General features: G+C 40.9%; 2 protein-coding genes and 1 long non-coding RNA gene across 8 annotated transcripts; 2 read left to right on the forward strand and 1 right to left on the reverse strand.

Annotated features, from left to right (window-relative positions):
- The first annotated feature begins 1,579 nt into the window (after positions 1 to 1,579).
- On the forward strand, positions 1,580 to 4,379 carry LOC112294899 (caffeoylshikimate esterase). Of its 3 annotated transcripts, none has more exons than XR_016497877.1 (5): positions 1,580 to 2,296; positions 2,538 to 2,721; positions 2,870 to 3,443; positions 3,647 to 3,707; positions 3,956 to 4,379. XR_016497877.1 is itself a non-coding variant. In XM_024545895.2 (5 exons), the coding sequence occupies exons 1-5, from the start codon at positions 1,922 to 1,924 to the stop codon at positions 4,070 to 4,072; spliced, it is 837 nt and encodes a 278-aa protein (XP_024401663.1). In that variant the 5' UTR covers positions 1,580 to 1,921; the 3' UTR covers positions 4,073 to 4,379. The 3 variants fall into 3 exon arrangements, 2 of the variants coding, with proteins under 2 accessions (XP_024401663.1, XP_024401654.1); XM_024545895.2 differs by having other exon boundaries at positions 2,870 to 2,969; XM_024545886.2 differs by lacking the exon at positions 3,647 to 3,707 and having other exon boundaries at positions 2,870 to 2,969.
- Positions 4,380 to 12,101: 7,722 nt separating this feature from the next.
- LOC149989691 (uncharacterized) lies at positions 12,102 to 13,702 on the reverse strand. Of its 2 annotated transcripts, XR_016497900.1 has the most exons (3): positions 13,606 to 13,702; positions 13,361 to 13,456; positions 12,207 to 13,193 (listed from the first exon to the last, which is right to left on the reverse strand). It is a non-coding gene; the product is annotated as an uncharacterized LOC149989691 (long non-coding RNA). The 2 variants fall into 2 exon arrangements; XR_016497901.1 differs by lacking the exon at positions 13,606 to 13,702 and having other exon boundaries at positions 12,102 to 13,158; positions 13,361 to 13,501.
- A 168-nt stretch (positions 13,703 to 13,870) lies between these two features.
- LOC112278894 (rop guanine nucleotide exchange factor 7) lies at positions 13,871 to 19,415 on the forward strand. Of its 3 annotated transcripts, none has more exons than XM_024512770.3 (8): positions 13,871 to 15,524; positions 16,059 to 16,415; positions 16,649 to 16,765; positions 16,918 to 17,072; positions 17,445 to 17,519; positions 17,799 to 18,083; positions 18,301 to 18,669; positions 18,824 to 19,415. In XM_024512770.3, exons 1-8 carry the CDS (start codon positions 15,251 to 15,253, stop codon positions 19,328 to 19,330), a joined length of 2,139 nt encoding a protein of 712 aa, XP_024368538.1. In that variant the 5' UTR covers positions 13,871 to 15,250; the 3' UTR covers positions 19,331 to 19,415. The 3 variants fall into 3 exon arrangements, with proteins under 3 accessions (XP_024368538.1, XP_090099791.1, XP_024368539.1); XM_090243665.1 differs by having other exon boundaries at positions 14,297 to 15,528; XM_024512771.3 differs by having other exon boundaries at positions 15,368 to 15,507.
- Positions 19,416 to 19,520: the final 105 nt, after the last annotated feature.

Below are 19,520 nucleotides of genomic sequence, written 5' to 3' on the forward strand. Positions count from 1 at the left end.
GGTGGCTTGGCTTCCCATTACACCGCATCGCTTCTTCTTTTTATGACCCTCGTCGAATTTTCCCAGCGGGGTCGAATCCCTGCAACTCTGACTCGTGATGCGGATGACATTCAATAACGGATGCGATTCATCTCGACGAAGATTCTCGGTTTATTTCGACGGGGTCGATCCCGCGACCTCTGACGAGACGTCGGGACGAAATTCATAGATGAATGAGAGCCCTCCCATCGATGATCCTTGCCCATGTTCCTAATGTGTATATTTGGTTGTTCACATCCAGGTTCTAAACTAAGTTGGATCTGGTTGTTTAATATTTGCATTCAGAATAGATTTCCTTTGCACGTCAAATTTCCTCGTTTTAATAGACGTTTTCAGATGCTTCTACTTCCCTGATAATTTTTAAAAATATTACATGTTACAATATTACATGTATTTAAAAAGTAAAAGACTTTTACTTCGTAATTTTTTCAATTTATTTAACATATATGTATGTATGTATGTATGTATGTATGTATGTATATGTTTTTTAAAAAACGGTATGTTGTTAAAGAGTATTGTAAAGCCAAAAGTTTATTTCAAAATACATGCACAAAGAACTTGGAGGCTTTGTTACACTTTTTTTTTTTTTCTTCGTAAAGTGCTTTTCCACTGCTTCAATTTTTTAATGTAAAATATCAAAATTATATATAACTCTTTAAAAATAATACAAATATGAGTCGATGTTTTGCAGCATAAAATATAATTGGTTTTTAATAGCACAATACTTAAAAAGACAAACAAAGCAAGCAAGCATGTATATAAAATATGACAATAAAAAAATATTAATTATTATTCATTTATGCCAATACTATTTTTAATTTCAACTTTGTAATCATACCAAATATATATATATATATATATATATAAAATGAGGTTCTCTTTTTAAAAGAACTATAAATAATGTTGGATTAAAAAATCCAAGGCTTGTGCAGAGATGTGTAATGCTAATATATCAATGACATGTTGAAATACATCTGTACATATTGTACATGTATGAACATTTTACATCACTAATGCAACAACAAGAACACATTATATATATAGTTCATGCATATCCATTCCAAATACAACTAAATTTATTTACTGCATGCAGCTTAACATCATTTCAACCAGCCCCCGACCTATTTCCGATTATGGCTCAACATCATTTTAACCAACCCTTGACTTAATATGGACCAACAAATATTAGACTTGGTCGACAATAGGTTGCCAGACTGAGGGAAAACCTCACCCTATCGGTTGGAAATGGAGGTAGTTGACAATGGGTCGGCTACCTCATTGTTATAATCTTATGATAAAATCTTACTTGTGCATAATTATATTTAATTAAATGTAAAGTTTGGCTGATTACCACGTCCCACGTCACCACACCAGCTGCCACATCCGAGTGAAGCGGTGATGACGCACGCAAACCGACCGATTGCCGACCTAGCGGGACCTATAACCGCGGCACCAAACAGTCCACGTCACCACATAGTCTGCCACGTCGGATCACAAAAAGCGGGACACAAAGCGAAGACTTCGACAGCGTTGCGGCGGCATTGACTCCATCAAAGCCATCGCTGATTGCTGCAGTGGTACTTGGATTTCCATGCAATCACGAGGGTTTCCTGGCCACCATTATGAATCCCACTTCCACCCTTTTATGATTTGTTCATGTGTGTCATTAGAGGAGTTGCAGACTGAGTTGCTGGTGGCGTTGTCGGAGCTTAGATGAATCATTGGACTGAGAGCTTGATGCTAAGGCCTGCAAGCTTCGAAGGAAGTTTAGAGCTCTGAAGCTGGGTCATCCATCGAAGGAGTTTTTGATGAGACAGACAGTGTAGGAAGGAAAACATTGCTTGCGTTTTGCAGGAGTTTTGGGTCTAATCTCGAGACAGCCATGGGTCGACAGCCACATCCATGTTGCGATGCCTCTTCGAGTAATATATTTGGGGAGTTGGAGCCGGAAAAGTTTTACACCAAGCATGAGGTGTCTTATTTCGAAGACATGCTATTGAATTCGCGGGGTTTGAGGCAATGTTGGCGATCGTGGGTGCCGGTGGACAGAGAAGTTCGGGGCGTGGTGTGTGTGTGTCATGGCTATGGCGCTGACGCGGGATGGTTAGTGCAGCTCACGTGCATCGCCATTGCGAAGGAGGGTTATGCAGTGTATGCTATTGACCATCAAGGTCATGGTAAATCCGAAGGTCTCAAGGGGCATGTTCCTGATATCAAGGTCGTCGTCGACGACTGCATTGCCTTCTTTGATTCCAAGGTCTGACATACTTGTCACAGTCTTTGGGTTTCTCTCGATTATGACAGTTGTCCTTGATGTTGAGTCAAGGAACGATGTTTCTGACATCGAGGGTTTATTTCGATCACTTCGAAGAAATTCATGATTCATTTTCCAGGACGACTTCTGGCGGTGGAAACATCAGAACTCCATTATCATCTTTTGAAGCATTCTTTAAGCATTATAACGTGTTATTCATGTTTTTATATTTGGTGGTGTCTAGCGGGGATCCCACAAGGGTATGTCCTTTTTCTTGTATGGCGAGTCCATGGGTGGTGCCATCGCTTTGCTCATTCATCTTCGGCAACCGGAGCTTTGGCAAGGAGTCGTTCTCAATGGCGCCATGTGCGGGATTGGCAAATTTAAGCCCCCTTGGCCAGCTGAACATCTGCTTGGCTTTATCTCGGGTACTTTACATCTTTTTGAGTTCTTTCTCTGTGGTCTTCTGATGGAATTAGCGTCCAAAGAAGCGTTTGTTTATACTGTATTTTGTATTGGATATAGAGTCATGCATGAGAGCTAAAAATATATTTGCTCGCTTTCATATGATGTTAGGTATTATTCCCACGTGGCCAATCGTTCCTACGAAGGATATACCTACTGTATCTTTCAAGGAGCCTTGGAAGCGCGAACTTGCTCGTAATAATCCTAACAGGTACGTAGTCTCTGTAATTCACAGTGTTTGTTGGACTCAAGTTATTGCTCCCCATGTATACACATTGTTCTTTTCATCTGGTTCAAACCGTGAGCAGGATATTGTTAACTTGTATTAAATACTATTTTCTAGGAATCAAAAACCCTCTAACAATTACGTTTTACAAGTTTCGATTTAGACAGGTTGATAAAAAATTGTGCCCGAACGGAGTTATCGATGTTAATCAGGCTGAACTTGGGCGTTCTGATATTCTGTTGAGATAGAATTTTGTTATTTTGCAAATACTTTGCAAACTAGAACTATTGTGTCTTTGGAGAACCCCTCGCTGGTCCCGCAAACGCCTCGTGTGAGAGCATTCTAACTTCACAAGTCTAATTTCAGTTAGCAGTGAAAGTCTTGGCTGCTCCTGCTAGAAATTCGGATATGCAAATTAAATACGAAGCATAATGTGCAGCTCACGCACTCAGTATTTAGGTATGCAAGTTGGGTGACATGGAGACAAACGTTTGGCGTGATTTTTGTCTGGCGTGATTTTTGTTTGGTAGAAATTTTGAGTGCCATTCAGGGGACATAACATCTGCAGAACTTCAGCTTAGGGCACAATTGTCCTTTTCGCTTACATGTCTGAGTCTTACAGAGACTGATGCTTGTGCCAGTCTTCTTTTGCTCGTGCGCAGTTTCTTCCTTCTTTTCCTTTTATTATTTCCCCGTCCGCGATTCAGCATAATTTGCCCCCATGTAAGTTGGTTCTTTAAAGAGAAATACGGTCTGCACTTCTGACAAGCCTAGAAAAGCATTGAATGGTTGTACTCAGAATTGGTACATTTCAACAGACTTTAGCCGTGCGATCCTAAAACCTTTCTAATGGGTATTACCTGAACATCCTCTCATGAAGTCGACATGTATCTCCACAACCTGCACTCTTCAAGTGATACAGTTTGATGTTGAAGATCCTTCACTTAATCACGTTACTGCTTTCCTCTTAGGTACTCTGGAAGGCCTCGGGCCGCCACAGCTCAGGAATTTCTGCGAGTTGTGAAGGAAATCGAGGGTCGGGCATCAGAGGTCACAGCCCCGTTGCTTATGTTACATGGAGGCCTTGACGTGGTGTGTGATCCGGACGGTGTCAAAATGCTGCATCAAAATGTAAGTTGCGCAGACAAAGCTTTGCATGTCTACCCAGATATGTGGCACCAGCTAGTGGGAGAACCCTCTGAAGGACTTGAGCAAGTGTTCGGTGACATGTTTTCTTGGCTGGAAGCACATCTTCCTCCACAAGTTAGCACTTGAACATCCTGATATCCTCATTGAAGCGTTTTGAATGCTGTAGTTATCGTTACTCTGCCATGGCATTTGCCCTGTGTTAAATGGAATCCTCACCTGGATTTAATTTCGAAAACAGATTGGTCACATGGATTGGCTTCTTGCACCCCAGCTGGGCTTTTTATGTACCGTTGTAGAATCTTACAATTTGGTGATCTAAGTAACTTCTCCACTGTATCACATGAATTGCAGTGTTTCTGATAATACTTACCAACATTAGGTGTGTATATATACATAAATACATCCACACATGTTTGCACACACTTAAACAGCTCAATGTAACGTAGAATGTTTTGACAATCAGAGTATATTTTGCTTCATACACTCTCGTTTGTTTGCTATATAACCAAACGATATCATGATAAGTGGAAAAAAGTGTGGCCCAATTACTTGGTTTAGAGGAGGAAAATGATCATAATTTTAGGAGAATATTAGTTGAGGACATAGAGAGTTAGTTAAAAAGTCATGGATTTTAAATAAAGTTGTCCTTTAACGTTGTGTGTGTGTTTTTTTTAACTTTTTAACTTTTTAACATTTTGTTATGAACAATTTAAATACTGAAGTACACAAAGTAAGTGTATTTAGTCATTAAGTTGAATGATCTTCAATTAATAGGTAAATAAAAGTTCTATTTATTATGGAGTGTCAACACCATCTCCATTCTTCTTGTTTCTATTGGTCAATGTCACTTTCTTTAAACAATGTTTTGCTATGCATCTTCTTGCTTTAATGTCGCTTACTTACAAATGTGGAAGGGAACTGGCACTAAACAAACATATTGATATTCTACATTTGTGGTTGTCCAAGTTGAAGAAGACATAATGCAAAGAGAAGAATTTTTACTTTAGCAGACTTATAAATTTCACAAATTTTTGAATTTGATTTAATATTTTTTTGTTTTTCTTCTAATCTAATTCAATAACATTTTGAAATATAGTAATAAAATATTTTCTCATTCTTTATTTGTAATTATCATTATGTTTTTTAAGAATTTAAAAAATCAAAAATATATATTATTAAATATATATATATATATATATTTTAAATATTCATTCTAATAAAAAAATTGGAGAAAAAAATATTTATGAATGTTAAAAAAGACATCAAAGTTCTTAATGAATAAATAAATATTAATATAAATAAATTCTATTAACATTAAATGTTTGAACAAATCTCTTGTTTGTTACTGTAAATGATGCAAAAAGTGTATACATGTTTTTTCTTTTTAATAAAATTCAATTATAACCAATTAAAATAAATTTAATGAAGGTTTTGTTACTAGTTTCATCTTTAGCAGTTATTTTTTAAAAAAATAGTATAAGACAAGCGGATTCTAACCACTAAGATTACTTTGTGACCCAAGCCATCGTGCAGCTGAGACGTAGACCCGCCGGGTATCAATCAGTCACCCATACCCAACAATAGGAACGTGTCACCACAATCACAAGTGGCAAGCAACCTGCAAACGGGCTCCCATGCCCGCAATCGCGGCGAACGGAGACAGTGCGATAGGGCGGGAGGAACGCTGTTGGGATCGAAGAGAACGCGTGCCCACGCGCCACACCTTGAGAACAAGCGGAATGGGGGGAGAAGAAGTGAAGAGGAAAGAGACAGCAGCCGTCTCCAAACAAACACCGAAGCTTGGAAACACACACACAAATAAACGCACAATTCGGCGACTGGAAGGTGAAGAGAGAATCTTCTTCTTCGACAATTCGGCGCCTAACCTGCCGAATTTCGTCGTCGAACTCTGTCGGGCTCAACACAACACTCCTCACACGCTTTTCTCTTGCAAGCCGAATCTTTCCACCGCCTGGCACAGAATCTGCGCCCAGGGCTGTATTGCTGCCGACGTTGGAGCCTTCACTTGGACGTAACCCCGTCTGGAGTGTTGGCTTGGACGCAGCCCCAGCCGGTGCGGTAGGACGGTGGGAGAGAATTCCCGTCCTGATTTGTCCCCGGCTGGAGGACGAGGCGTTCCGCGGCTTCGCGCGGCGTCCGTGGGATTGTCCTGTGCGGGTGGGAGCGGAAAATCTGAGGCTGCAGGTAGTGGGTGCCTGACACACTGACGCCGCACATGCCCAATCCTCGTCCCCTGGTGGAAGTATAATACCGGTGCACTCTGGCGGGTCCGGCGCAGTTGCAGCTCTGATCTTTGGTTCCATTACTACCCTCGGCATCTGCCACCCAGCGGTGGCATTTCATTGACTCTCCCTGTCTCTGTGTCTCTCCTCTCTTATCCTCTCCTTTCCCTGCTTCGGCATTCGGTTTCAGAAGTGAGAGCCTTCAAGGCTGCGCAGCTTTCAGAACGGGTTTCAAAGCTTGATGCTCAGTGCCTTTGATCTCCATTCTCAGGGCTGAATCCCACGAACGAAACCCTAAACCATGAACCCTAATCTGGGCCTTTTTACTCCACCTGCAGCCAAGTGCAAAATTCGATTTTGAACCCCACTCATCTCAAACCTTGGATGTACTTAAATTTATTATAGGATCGCTTACATAATTGTTTATCTATTTATTATTATTATTATTATTATTATCGCAATGAGAATAATAATTCCATCCATGCTGCAAGCACTATGATTTGTCTGATTCTGTCACATGGTGTGAATGGTGAGGAAACTCTTCAAAAGTGGCTCTAGGTAGGGAGCTAAAAGCAGGCTTTTCCCAGCTTTGGCAATAGCTAATGGCTCTTTTTCCTCACATTATGAGGCTCCAAAAACTGGGTGCAGCAGGCTTGGAGACAAAAACGAAATAAGAGAGGGTGCACTAGCAGTCTCCCTCTGGATGTTCTTTAAACTCTTTTTATATCATTGTTTTGTTCATAGAAACTTTATATTGTGTTTCATCATAGGAACTGAAGAATGGCAGCCTGACATGATACTGACATGCGTAGAGAGGAAAAGAGAAAGCTGCATTCCAAATACTCCAGATGTAAATCAATGTCTCATATTAAAAACATATAGAAAAAACATGAACGAGAAAAGAAGACCAAATACATCCAAAGAATGGAGCTCAATCTGCTGTACTTTCGTGGAAGGCATGGCAGAATTTTCACAATTGGATCAGCTATTGGGACAACCACAAAAATTATCACAATTTTCAAAATTAAAACAGGCTAATAAATATAAGCCTGGCATGGTTGATTTGGGTTCAAGCATTACGGTCAAACGATGCTAGATTCACACCTACTTTTAAAAAAAATTAATTGTTTGTTTTCTTTAGACTTTATAAATTGTAATAGTTACTGTTTATATTGGGAAAGCTTGAGCAAAACTACAACTAACGAAAAAGTTAGATTGTTACAACAACAATGTATTTGAATTATTGATTGAGATGAAATGTTGACATGTAATATTGGTTATGAGGTCGCTTTTCAAAATGATAGGTACCTTTCTGTACAGTCTATACTTATTTGTGTACGAATAAAAGTAGAATAAAAGTAAAAATTACTTCAAAATCGCAATCATAAAAGTAAAAAAGAGAAAAGGTAAAGTAGTTTCTCAAAACGTATTATATGATAATTGAATTATAATTAATTAAATTGTGGCCCCAATTTCAGTAATATAAGCATTTTCTCTACGAATATTGTTTTAACTCAAGCTACACTTCCTCCATGTTTGGCTTCTAATTGTAGACCAAACTGTATAAATGTTGATTAGCCAACTGTAATGCAAATGAATACCTTGCAGTGTATACAAATACAAATATATATACATGTACATTAATACAATACCCAATGTCGTCCAGAGACGTGCACACTTGACAGAGGTCCACACGAAGTCAGCTCGGAACAAGGGGCCTGGAAAGAGCCTTGTTCATACGAGGGTAAGATTAGAGTGGTCCAGCTGGGCAAACGCCAGCTCATCCAATTTAATCTGAAGAGGGTCCAGCGTGTCACACAGCGACGTGGCTGCGGGACAGAGTAACAACCTTCTTGCCAGGTGTATGCACAATTGTCCAACTCAGTTGCCATCTCATGCTGACGCACCACAGACCTGCCAGGTGGACTACGGCAGGTCGCTGCGAGCAGCCCTCCACAGAAAAATGGCCATCTCTCTTTTCGTAAAAAAAGGTGACGAAGTGTCGTTCCTCAAAATTAGGGGAAGAGCCAAAAGATAATGTAGTTAATTTAAGAGTACCCAGGTACGACACTTTCTACCTTCAAACGCCACCACTCATTTTCCCTACGTGTCCTTATATCTGGCAAATAAGTACCCATTAATCCATTTTTTATATTTAATTAATCTTCATGCAATAAGTAGCCTTTTTTCTATCGAAGTAACAGTGGTTCTCAGAACCCATTACTTGTAAGCAGAGTGGGCTTTATTACTAGTTTTGTTGTCCACATAAATTGTCCGCAGAGTACCACACAAACCTCAAACTTTTTGTCAGTACGAATTCACGGTGTACTGGGTATAAAGGGTCATGAATACTAATTCACTTGTTTTTTCTTGCTAACTGAAAAAAGAAAAATACATCATTCTTTTTTAGAATCCTAGGGAACAATTTGGAACACGACACTGAGAATGACAGAGATATTGTCCTTAAAAATGGCCCAAATTCCGATGGATTCATCAGCCTTTCGGTAACAAAAGCTGGGTTTAATTCAGTTCCCCGTTGAGGAAAGGAAACGAATGGGGAACGTCGGCTGTTCCCATGGCACGGTGAAGGAGTAAAAGCCCTCTTAATGCCGTGGGACAGGCTATGATCCCGTTCGCATCAATGTTATGATATCCAAATCCCAGGTCAGTTAAGTTCCCCATTAAGGACCCAGTTCTCATGAGGCCATGGTTCTCCGGCGTTCCCCACGAGTGGGCCCGGACCAATCACACTTCCACAGCATGTGCATCAGGGGCATTAAATGGCATTTGATGAGAAGGGTACGGTTCCACCCAGAATTTGCTTCCTTTCTGGACTAAAGCTTTAGTTGGACTTTTGCTTTTTCGTACCCATCGTTTTGTTTCCTTTTGCCCTTGCTGCTCCATCTGGCAGCATCATAAGGAGGCATTATTTGTTTATTTATTAGTTTTCATTGATTTGCGTGTTTTGATCTATTTATATCGTTGGTGAGGGATTTTCCAAAGGATTGGTCATCGTTTCCATTTCTAATTGACTTTGTAATAAATGTTTCTGGATGTGACTTTGCTTAAATCCCACGTTCTTCTCCATAATTTTGAACGATGAGTTTGCTAATTTTTGTGCTATTACTGTTGGAGGAGTGTTTCATTTATTCAAACAAATTCCTTGAAACCAGTAAAGTTCAAACAAGAATGAATAAGCTTGTGTGAGGAATTAAATAAACCATTGCTTAGACATTGTTGTAAGATAGTGCAACAGTGAGAGAAGAATTGATGGGTTCATTTCTGGTATAGTGTTTTAAAAGAGTGAATTAAATGTTTGTATGGTACACAAGGAGAAGATAGGACCTCCTAAATTTGACCTTAGTATCCGTTTGTGGAAGAACATTCCATCTGATCACAATCCAATGTTCAAAACTCAAGGATGATCATATTGAGAAGACCTCTCTCAACATGTAGCATTTGCAGTTGCCACCCTCGGTTCTACTATTGCCTGCATTGACACTCTATCTGTGTTGCAACGTGAATTCCAATAATAATTCTGATTCTCATGTATCATATTTCCCTCTTAATATTCTTTCGAATTTTTTCTTTTCCATAAACTTTCGGTAGTAGAACAGCTCAAGATTCAATCTTATTGCAGCAACTAAAGTGATTGTGTGGTAAGACATACAATATCAAAGAGCTCAATCACAGCTGTTACTTGAAAGGATTAGTTTTAGCTTGAAGGTTTAGGATATAGCAATGTGGGGATTTGAAGATAAATTTGCCAAAAATAGATAGTGGAAACAGAGGTGAAAGTTGAAGTGGTGTTCTTCATGAGTTTGAGCTGTTTGTATCTTGGAGGGTGTATTTCTTCCAATTATTTCTTCATGCGAGTCTTCTTAAATGGGTGGCCATTGAAGCATGATAGAATTTAGTTTTGGTGTTCTAACAACAGCTTCTCACATGCTTTGACAGTATTAGGGTTTATGCTAGGAAAAGAGAACTGGGCCACCATTGCTTTATTGTGGTCTTTGTTGCCAGCCAACTTATGGATACTGTATATGAAAAATGTGCCAACTTGGTGAGAATGTTAAATCTTAGAACATGCTGTTGAGAGCCATCAATAGAGTGTTAATTTTGGACTGGGACATTCTGTGCAAGAATACAAGAGGAGTGTTTCTTGGTTAAACTTTAGAAGTAGTTCTTTAACCAAAATTTAAAGAACTACTTACTACAGGATCTAAAAGTATTGTAAGGTTCAGACTTAAATGTGAGCTTTAAAAACATGACAATTAATTTTAAAGATGTACTCAATAAAACTAAAATAGACACATATGAATATTTAATAAAAATACGTGGTTATATTTTAGTGTGTTTCTATTAATTTTTATTCAAAGATATTCTATTGCTAAAGTACACGTGGCTCCAATCAACTGAGTAAAGATAAATATATGAACATTTTAAAGCTTATTAATAAAATACATAGTTGTAATTCTTAAAAAAATATTATATGTATTTACATTTTAGGTCTATTTAAAGTTTATCAAAGCACTAATTTTTCTCTGATATATATATATATACATAGTATCAAACTTTAAAAAAAATCAAATATGAGTATATGCAATTTGATCATATCTTTGAATTTTCTTTTCTCAAATAAGGTTTTATTAAAATACCAGTTAAAAAAATTACAATGCTCTATTTTTAAATACATTTACTGTGAACTTGTAAAATATTGCATATTTTACATTATTAATAAATCATTTTTTTATTCACTTTCTACATTTTTATTAACATTTAATCAACTAAGATATTTATGTGGAGTTATATATTTATATACATTTATATATGTATACGTATATATATTGTATCATATATCTCCCTCTGTCTTTTCATGCTTTTCATAAATTTAATAAATTAGAACTAATGAAATTGATTTTTTCCCCGAATTTGCTTATAGATTTGTGGCAGTTAATAGCAAAGTTAAGCCATTATTTTATTTATCATCTATAATGATATGTCAGAATACATATGTTTTTTTTGGAATAACTTTCAAAAAAATAGTATTATATAGTATTTAAACAGAATATACAAAACATATTTCTATTTTTAGATATTTACAAGACTCATAAACATGATTAGATAAGTTTTTTGTAGTATAATTTTAAACTTTGGTACACGTGAAAAGTTTAATAATACAAGTGTGATATATATATATATATATATATATATATAAGTTGTAGATTCTAAATATATTTATACAAAACACAAAACAAAGCTTAGACATGGAGTAAGATATGATTCTCTACTTATGTGATTTTAACAACCAAGTTGCTTACATATAAAGGTTGTTGCATAGATACATACAGATTGACAATAATTTTGTAAGACTATAATATGATAATACAACTCTTTTGTACTAGTTAATTTTTATTTGTCATCTAAGGTGGCCGTGTGTCTTGATTACTTATAGATTGACCACCTGTTTTACAACTTTGGTGTTCTGTATTGGTGCTATTAAGCTATCTTTCTTATCATTTTTTCTTGGTATTCATTCCACCACATTTTATAACACATGTAAAAGAATGTAAACACATGTATAAATACACAATCCTTAAATACTTTTCTATCAATAACCATCTTACATCATAGATCACTTTTCGACACATGTTGTAACACACTAGTATAGAGAGCCGATGTTAATTTTTCTACAAACATAAACAACAAACAGTTGCAAAACATAACAACACAAAGTGTTCATTTCAAACACCATTTCATTGTATTAATATGAATATGCATGATCAATGTTTGCGTGAACAGAAACAACCATTGTGTAGACATTACCAAGTACACAAATAAGTGGGTTCACAAGATGCCAAAGAATTCAAGTGATTCCACAGCAGCTCCTCGACGCTGGTGCCAAACCGAAGGCGAACTTTTCTGCAGCCTTGCCGAAGGGACAAAACACATTGTGAATCACTAACGAGCATGTAGGTTCCGATCGGATAACCCTTCCTTGCTAGATGCATAGCTTATCGCAAGCCATCACAAAAATGACGGTAACCAGTCACAAAACCACTGGAAACTTACGCTACTTTTCTAAGATCGCTACAATTTCGCTGCAGCTTGTGTGTAACATTTTTTGACACCATGAGTTTCACTGTTGATTGGCAACGTTGACACCAGTATTCCTGCAGCGGCACTCTAGACTTTGGTGTTGTGAATCGATGAGCTGATCGCTGCGATTGGGTCCAAGTTACAGTATCAGTGCTTATCTTTCTCGGCGTGTCGCTGTGGTTTGTCCGGAGTTTACTGGATGTGAACATGGCCTCCTTCTGGTCTGGTACTGGAACTTGGATATCGCCATAAAACTGTAGCACTGGTTTCGTGTGCCGTGACTGGTTTCGTCCGTGTTTCAAGCTGTCCCGTTCACATGTCGGTATTCACCATCCATCCTGTCGTGTCAGTCATGGAAGGCGAGTCTGCTACTCTTGGCGCTCTGGATCCTTGACTTCTACAATGACCATTCAGTGACCTCAGGTTGGACCTGCGGATGCTGGACCTGCTGATGCATTAAGCGGCTACAATGTTTGGTGTACATTCTGTTTACGTTGCACATCAAATCGATCTCTGTTCACGGATCATTAATTTTGGTGGCTGAACACAGTAGAGTTTCCCACTCTCAGAGTATGTGAGAAAATCGCATGACGATTGCAAAATACGCCCGATTGCTTGTCCTCTACACCTCGCATTCCTAAGCCTTCGTTCTACTCACCCGTACCGCAGCTGCTCGCACTCGCCTTCACGGAAAAATTCCAGCGTTATAATCTGTTCTCTGTCAGAGAGGATCAAAACAATCGGCGTTGCAACCCGCCGATTTGCATGTGTGCGTAAAACTACCAACAGCAGAAATTTTGACGTTGCTCACTAACAGTCACTCATATCTTTGCTCATGGCTGCAATCAACAAGTTACTTCTAGAAGAGCACATCGATCAACGCACCTCTTAACGCGTTGTGTGAACTTGCAGATGCTCACAGAGCGGCCATTCCTTCTGAGATGGCTTCTGTCAACTTGCTTCTAGTCATCGGAGCCATGCCTGCACATCTGGTGTAGTTTCAAGCAGGAGAGAGAGAGAGAGAGAGTCCGAAAGCTCTGACATGAATTGCAAAAATGATAATTCTATTTTAAAAAAGGGACAAGTTAATCATGCAAAGACACCCCTAAATACTACAACGCGATAGTGACCTGAAGCAGGCGAACTGGCAGTTCCCGTATTAATGAACTACAAGACAATGGACTTGAAAGTCCTTTTTCTGGCAAATCGCTTATACTTAAGCATGTTGGCTCCATTACCCTCGATTGTCCGCGTACGGAATGCACCTATTCCCGGTCGAACATGTTCGCCACTCGTAGAGCTTCAGCCTCTTCCTCGACCATGATGCCGCGAATTCGGAAGGCGATTCAATGCTGAAAACCAACTGTCGGAGTTCATTTTGGCCCTTTTCGCAGACGGCCACAAAGCAAAGGTCTCAGCTCTTATGGGGTAGACATATCCATATGAAATTAACAGATGCGTGCAGGGAAGGCTAGCAAGTTTCGCTAGAGAGACGAAGGGAGGCTAGGTGATTGCTACGATTTGGAGACAGAGGGTAATGCGGGCATGTGCTGTAGTGTGAGGAGATTCGAGGTTGGTAGTTCAGTTCTTTTCAGCAGTTCACGATCTTTATCGTTAGATACTGTGCAAGTTGTGGGAGACTGTTTTAGGAGCTGGTTGCGCACGTGAGACGTGTTTGGAAAGTAGTGGGAGTGTCTGTGAGCTTTGCGGGGGTCGCAGGGGAGGTTGTGTGCTTTTGCGGTAGACGGTTGAGGTTTTGTAGCAAGATTTTTGGGTGAGGAGGAGGGTGTTGGAAATAAGATAGCAGGGCTTTGGAGAAGGGTAGGGGCTGCGGAGTGCGAAGGTGAATGTGATGGTGTAATGTTGTGGGTAAGGAGATGAGATAGAGTGCGCGTTTTGATGACGGCAGAACGCAGGCAGCCGGAGTGTTTTGGAAGAAATCTTGCATGAAGAGGGTGTATGAGTGAAGAAGCAGCGTTTGGCTTCGATATTGGGGAGGTGGAATTGGAGAGAAGAGGTAGGTAGGACTGAAGAGCTGGTGGAAGAGTGGAGTGTGAACGCTGCTGTGTGCTGTTGGGACACTACGGCGCTGCAACGGTGTTGTCTTGTGAGTTTCAAGCTGATAGGCTGTTGGGATACGAGACATTGCAGCGTTGAGTTGGGTCTTGAATTAAATAATACGCGGCGTGATGGTCGTGGTTTAAGGTCCTGGCGTGCCTCATTACTTGTGAAAAAGTCTTTGGTACTGGCTCCTCAACGAGGTTGATAGGTCCGTGAAGCTTCACACACGTGCGGTACGTTGTTGGATGATGACCAGCGTCGGCACCATCTGTGCGTCTTCAAAGCACCGTTTCTCGTGAAGTTTTCTCAAGTGCTGTAATACCGTCGTTCTGAAGACTGGAGACAATCGAGTGCTGAATGGTTTGAAATTTGCAGCGTTGAACTGAAAAAGATATCTGATACGGAACACTCTTCTGCACTTGTAACGCAATTTTATGTCAGATATATTCCTCATAGCTCGATTGAGAATGTTGGAAGTTCCACGACTACACCATGGCAACGGCAACTATCTGCTGCGGGTGGCGAATACAAAACCTTGTAGCGCTCTTTTGCCAAGACTAATCTTCTTCGTAAACGTGTGAAGACCGTGAGAAGTTTTCTCGTGCGTTCTGGGTTTGCGTAAACAGCAGTGGCACATGTCACGGTGATGGAGCCTACCTTGACCGTAAATTAATTTGCTGGAAGTAAGAGCCGAGAGATGGAAGAGGCAGATCCATGCAGAGGAACCAGGTAGGGATGGAACAAAGAGGCCGAACCGAAGGCAAGGGAATCGAATCTGTTGGCAACAGCAAGAGACGCTTAGCAACTGGCCGGGAGCGCAGCACTCCTGTAGTCGGTCTCGCTGTATTGCGCGTGTTGAGGAATCTGTCTTGGTCTAGAGGGCTGCGAATACCACGTCGTCTGCTACCTCCAACTCACCCACATCGGAGTCCGGGGGCTACTTTGTACTATTCCGACCACGAATCTGTGAGGTGCTGCGCTGCTTTTTGTAGGTGTCTCGAGTTCCATCCTTCTACCTTAAGCTTGCCCTCTTCTGACCATTCATTTTCGGGACAGAATCAATTTATCTAGTTCTTCCTAATGCTTGCTTCGATGTGTGTTCCTGATCTTCTCTCCTTGTTTACGAAATCTGTTTATTTAATTATTTGGTTATGTTACGTTTTGTTTGTACTATCACGAAGCTTGAAATGATCACTTGGTTCCACAAGAGTCCTCTTGACATGCTATTACGTGTGTCTCCTGTTCCCCGTTCTTTCCAAATCTCTGTTTCTGATGCGTGAGGATATCGAAGTTTGCATTTGTCTTTTTCTGATAATAAACATGAAGTTGATGATTTGGTGCTGAGAGGATTATCTGACTCTGCTCGAACAGCTCACATTGTCGGCTGCATTTTGAACGCGCAATTTGGTGGCGACGGATTCACTGGATTTTTTTAGCTTCGCGTCTTTGCAGGGACCGAATGCTGAACCTTGATAACATCATAGTGGATCATTCTCTTATATTTTTGTCATCGTTGACGCAGATTTTGTGCCTAGGATGAAAGGATTGCGGGGATCGTCGTTAAACGGTTCAAGAAGAATACCGATGGATGCTGCGTCAGAAGACAAGTTTGAGGAACGCAGCCTAGATGGAACAAGTTCCACCCTTAGTATGGAAGGTCTCAGTATGGACCTTTTAGGCGACGGAGATGCGAGTTTTAGCCTGAATCACTGTGATGATGGCGCAAGCAGCTCAACGGGATCTTCACCATTGGGGTGGCCACTGGCTAGAATGGACAGGCAAAGTGCAGCTCCTTCGCCTTCATCATCGAACATGCCAAGTGGAAGGAAAGATTTCATGTTGGAGGAAAAGGAGGAGAGCAGAACTACAGAGCTCCTAGGTTTGTCTATGTCCTTTTTCTAAGCATTCGCAATTCCGTTACGAGCAGCAGAACATCTCAACTCAATTTAACTCAGCTTCACACCCTACAATCACCGCCATCTTTCTGGGCTCTTATCACATCATCTAAGTCTGCAACCAAGCGAGCTCTCAATCAATGGAATTTTTTGCCTTCCGTTTTTATGCCGGCAAGTGCCAGGATCATTTTTATCTAATTGCGTCTTGCTTCTACAGAGGTGGAAATGATGAAGGAGAAGTTTGCAAAGCTACTGCTTGGGGAGGATATGTCAGGTGGGGGCAAAGGTGTTTCCACAGCCTTAGCTATATCGAACTCAATCACGAATTTGTCAGGTGCCAATCAACGATCTTACCCTTTGCCGCTTTGCCAAAGAAATTCTTCTTCCACCTAATTTATCATGTTGCTGTAGTATTGATATTGCGATCATTAATCCAAACGGGGAGCTTCCCGTTTCGTTACCTAATGCCCTGATCTGTGGATACAGCGTCAGTGTTTGGAGAGTTGTGGAGGTTGGAACCATTGTCTATGAAACGGCGTAATATGTGGAGGCGAGAGATGAATTGGATACTTTCAGTCAGTGATCATATTGTTGAGCTAGTCCCGTCTTGGCAACGATATCCGGATGGAATCACAGTGGAGGTATGTTGTTCTCTTCAACCAGGTTTTCTGACACTCTTTACATTTAGAAGCTTGCAAAACTACTTAATACTGCGGTACCCATGTCTGTCATTTTACAATTCCCTGATAAGATGGACGCAAGGAATGTACTCCTTAAGGTGATTCCGGGTTCCGGAACATGTAAGAAAATAATTTCCAAATTTTAAGTACTGTGAAATGAGAATCTTGTGGAGAGTAGGCGTATTTAGGACCCTGAATCTACTATGTTAGGAAACATTGAAATATAGAGTCTGGAATCACTGCACTGCATTGTTCTTTCTCACTGGAGATCCGCAATTGAGTTTCGTTATTGGTCTAGAGGAATCCTAAAAGTTTCTGCATTTTTCAATCCAGGTAATGGTAACCAGGCCCCGATCAGATCTCAGCATCAACTTGCCAGCACTTAGAAAGTTGGACAATATGTTGCTCGTAAGTGTCCTCTTCCTACTTCCTCTCAATGGTTTCGTATGTGTTTACTAACGGAGGCTCTTCTGTGATTAATATATATATATGTATATATATGTTTAGTAGAAACAGGCTACAAGCTTTGGGTTAAATAAAGCTCTTTAGTATTGAGGCTAGAAATTATATTTTGGCAATTATACGGCTCCATTAATCACATTGACCTAGATGTGGCGGCTCGCTTTTTGACTTATTGATTTAGCCCATGAATCAATTCGTACGGGTGTTTTCTGCGTGGTTTCCCAGGAGTCGCTAGATAGTTACCATGAAACGGAATTCTGGTATGTTGAGCACGGAATTTCGGTCTCTGAGGACAGTAGAAGTGTGCGGCATTCTATGCAACGGCAAGAAGAAAAGTGGTGGCTGCCTACCCCGAATGTACCAGCTAATGGTCTTTCAGAGGCTTCTGAAAAGTTTTTACACCATCAAAGGGATGCCACAAGCCAAATTCTTAAAGCTGCTATGGCTATTAATGCTCAAGTGTTGATTGAGATGGAGGCGCCGGAGAGCTACTTCGAAACTCTTCCTAAGGTACTTCCTGAATCTCCTTTCTCCCGTTAACCAGAAACTAGCCAACCGTGTTCCCCCGGTTTGTACATGGTAATTCACCCCGAAGTTTTATAAGCCAGGTTGTACCACACCTTTCTGTACAATGTAAATGTGACGATAGCGCTACAATGAGGTAATTGGAGGTAGGTCAATGACCCAGGTGAAAGAATTGACGAGTTGCACTCTGATTACTTTTCAGAACGGAAGAGTCTGCCTGGGCGATGACCTGTACCGGGCCATAGCCTCCGACCACTTTTCTCCGGATCGGCTTGTATCAAAATTGGATATAGATGACGAACACAGTATTTTAGAGATGGCCAATCGGCTGGAAGCTGCAGTGGTTGGATGGCGGCGAAGAAGTCAGACGAAGGCAATGACACAGATTATGCCGTATGAGAACAAGCTCAATCGCAAAACCTCTTGGAGCAAAATGAAAGACTTCGTTGGCGATGCAGAAAGGAGAGCGGTTCTTGCAGAAAGAGCGGAGAGTGTACTCTTGTACCTGAAACAACGAGTTCCAGGGATGTCGCAGACTGCCTTGGATGCAAACAAGATACAGTTCAACAGGGTATGTTCACAACCACAGTTCTTATAAGAAACATCCTCACTTCGCCCCCTTGTTCATTCAAACAATAGAGGCCTCATTCACGCAACTTGGATTCGACGTGTGCACGCAGCACTTGGACCGTGTTATAACCGACCATATTGTTGCAAAAATGCAGGATGTCGGGCAGTCGATTCTGGAAAGCTACTCCCGTGTGCTGGAAAGTCTAGCACACAACATCATCGCACGCATCGACGACGTCCTGTATGCCAACGACCTAGTGAAGAGATCACTGGGACCGCAACCATCCATGGCGCGTGAGGATAGATCCCTCTCGCGGCGTCTCAGTTTCTCAGGGAGAAGAACGAGGCACAACGGGTCCACGCGGTTCACTGCCTTGAGCACCGCATATGCGACGCCTTCCATCTCGCCGAGCTGTTCCCCTACGATGAGTCCTCGCCCAACGACGCCGACCTCTCCCCTGGAGGGCGTCAAAGCGCCGATTCTAACGCCGGGACTGGGCAAAGCACTGTCAGATTACATGTGTAGACATATACCTGAAGGTGGATCGTTGCTGGAGCTTGAAGTGCCCCAGAAGTTTTCGTTAGATGGTGGTAGGCCATGGACATATGCCGGCCATCTCGAGAATTCGCACGCTCTCCATAGTCCCCCCGGGCGGGATTAGTTGTAGAAACACACCTTTTGTGGGTTCATTCTTCCTTGTACAGTATCCCATTCTTCACTGATTGAAACTGATCTTCTGCAAGCTCCGCAACGTTGTCCTTATGTCTCTTGATTTGGTTTTGTTTTTCTAGCTCGCCAGCGTTTGACGTTGTCAAGGTTGGACGATTGATCAGGTGCCGCACTCACCTTTC

The sequence above is a fragment of the Physcomitrium patens genome, chromosome 2 (assembly GCF_059467195.1).
Source record: "Physcomitrium patens ecotype Gransden chromosome 2, ASM5946719v1, whole genome shotgun sequence".
NCBI classification, from domain to species: Eukaryota; Viridiplantae; Streptophyta; class Bryopsida; order Funariales; family Funariaceae; genus Physcomitrium; species Physcomitrium patens.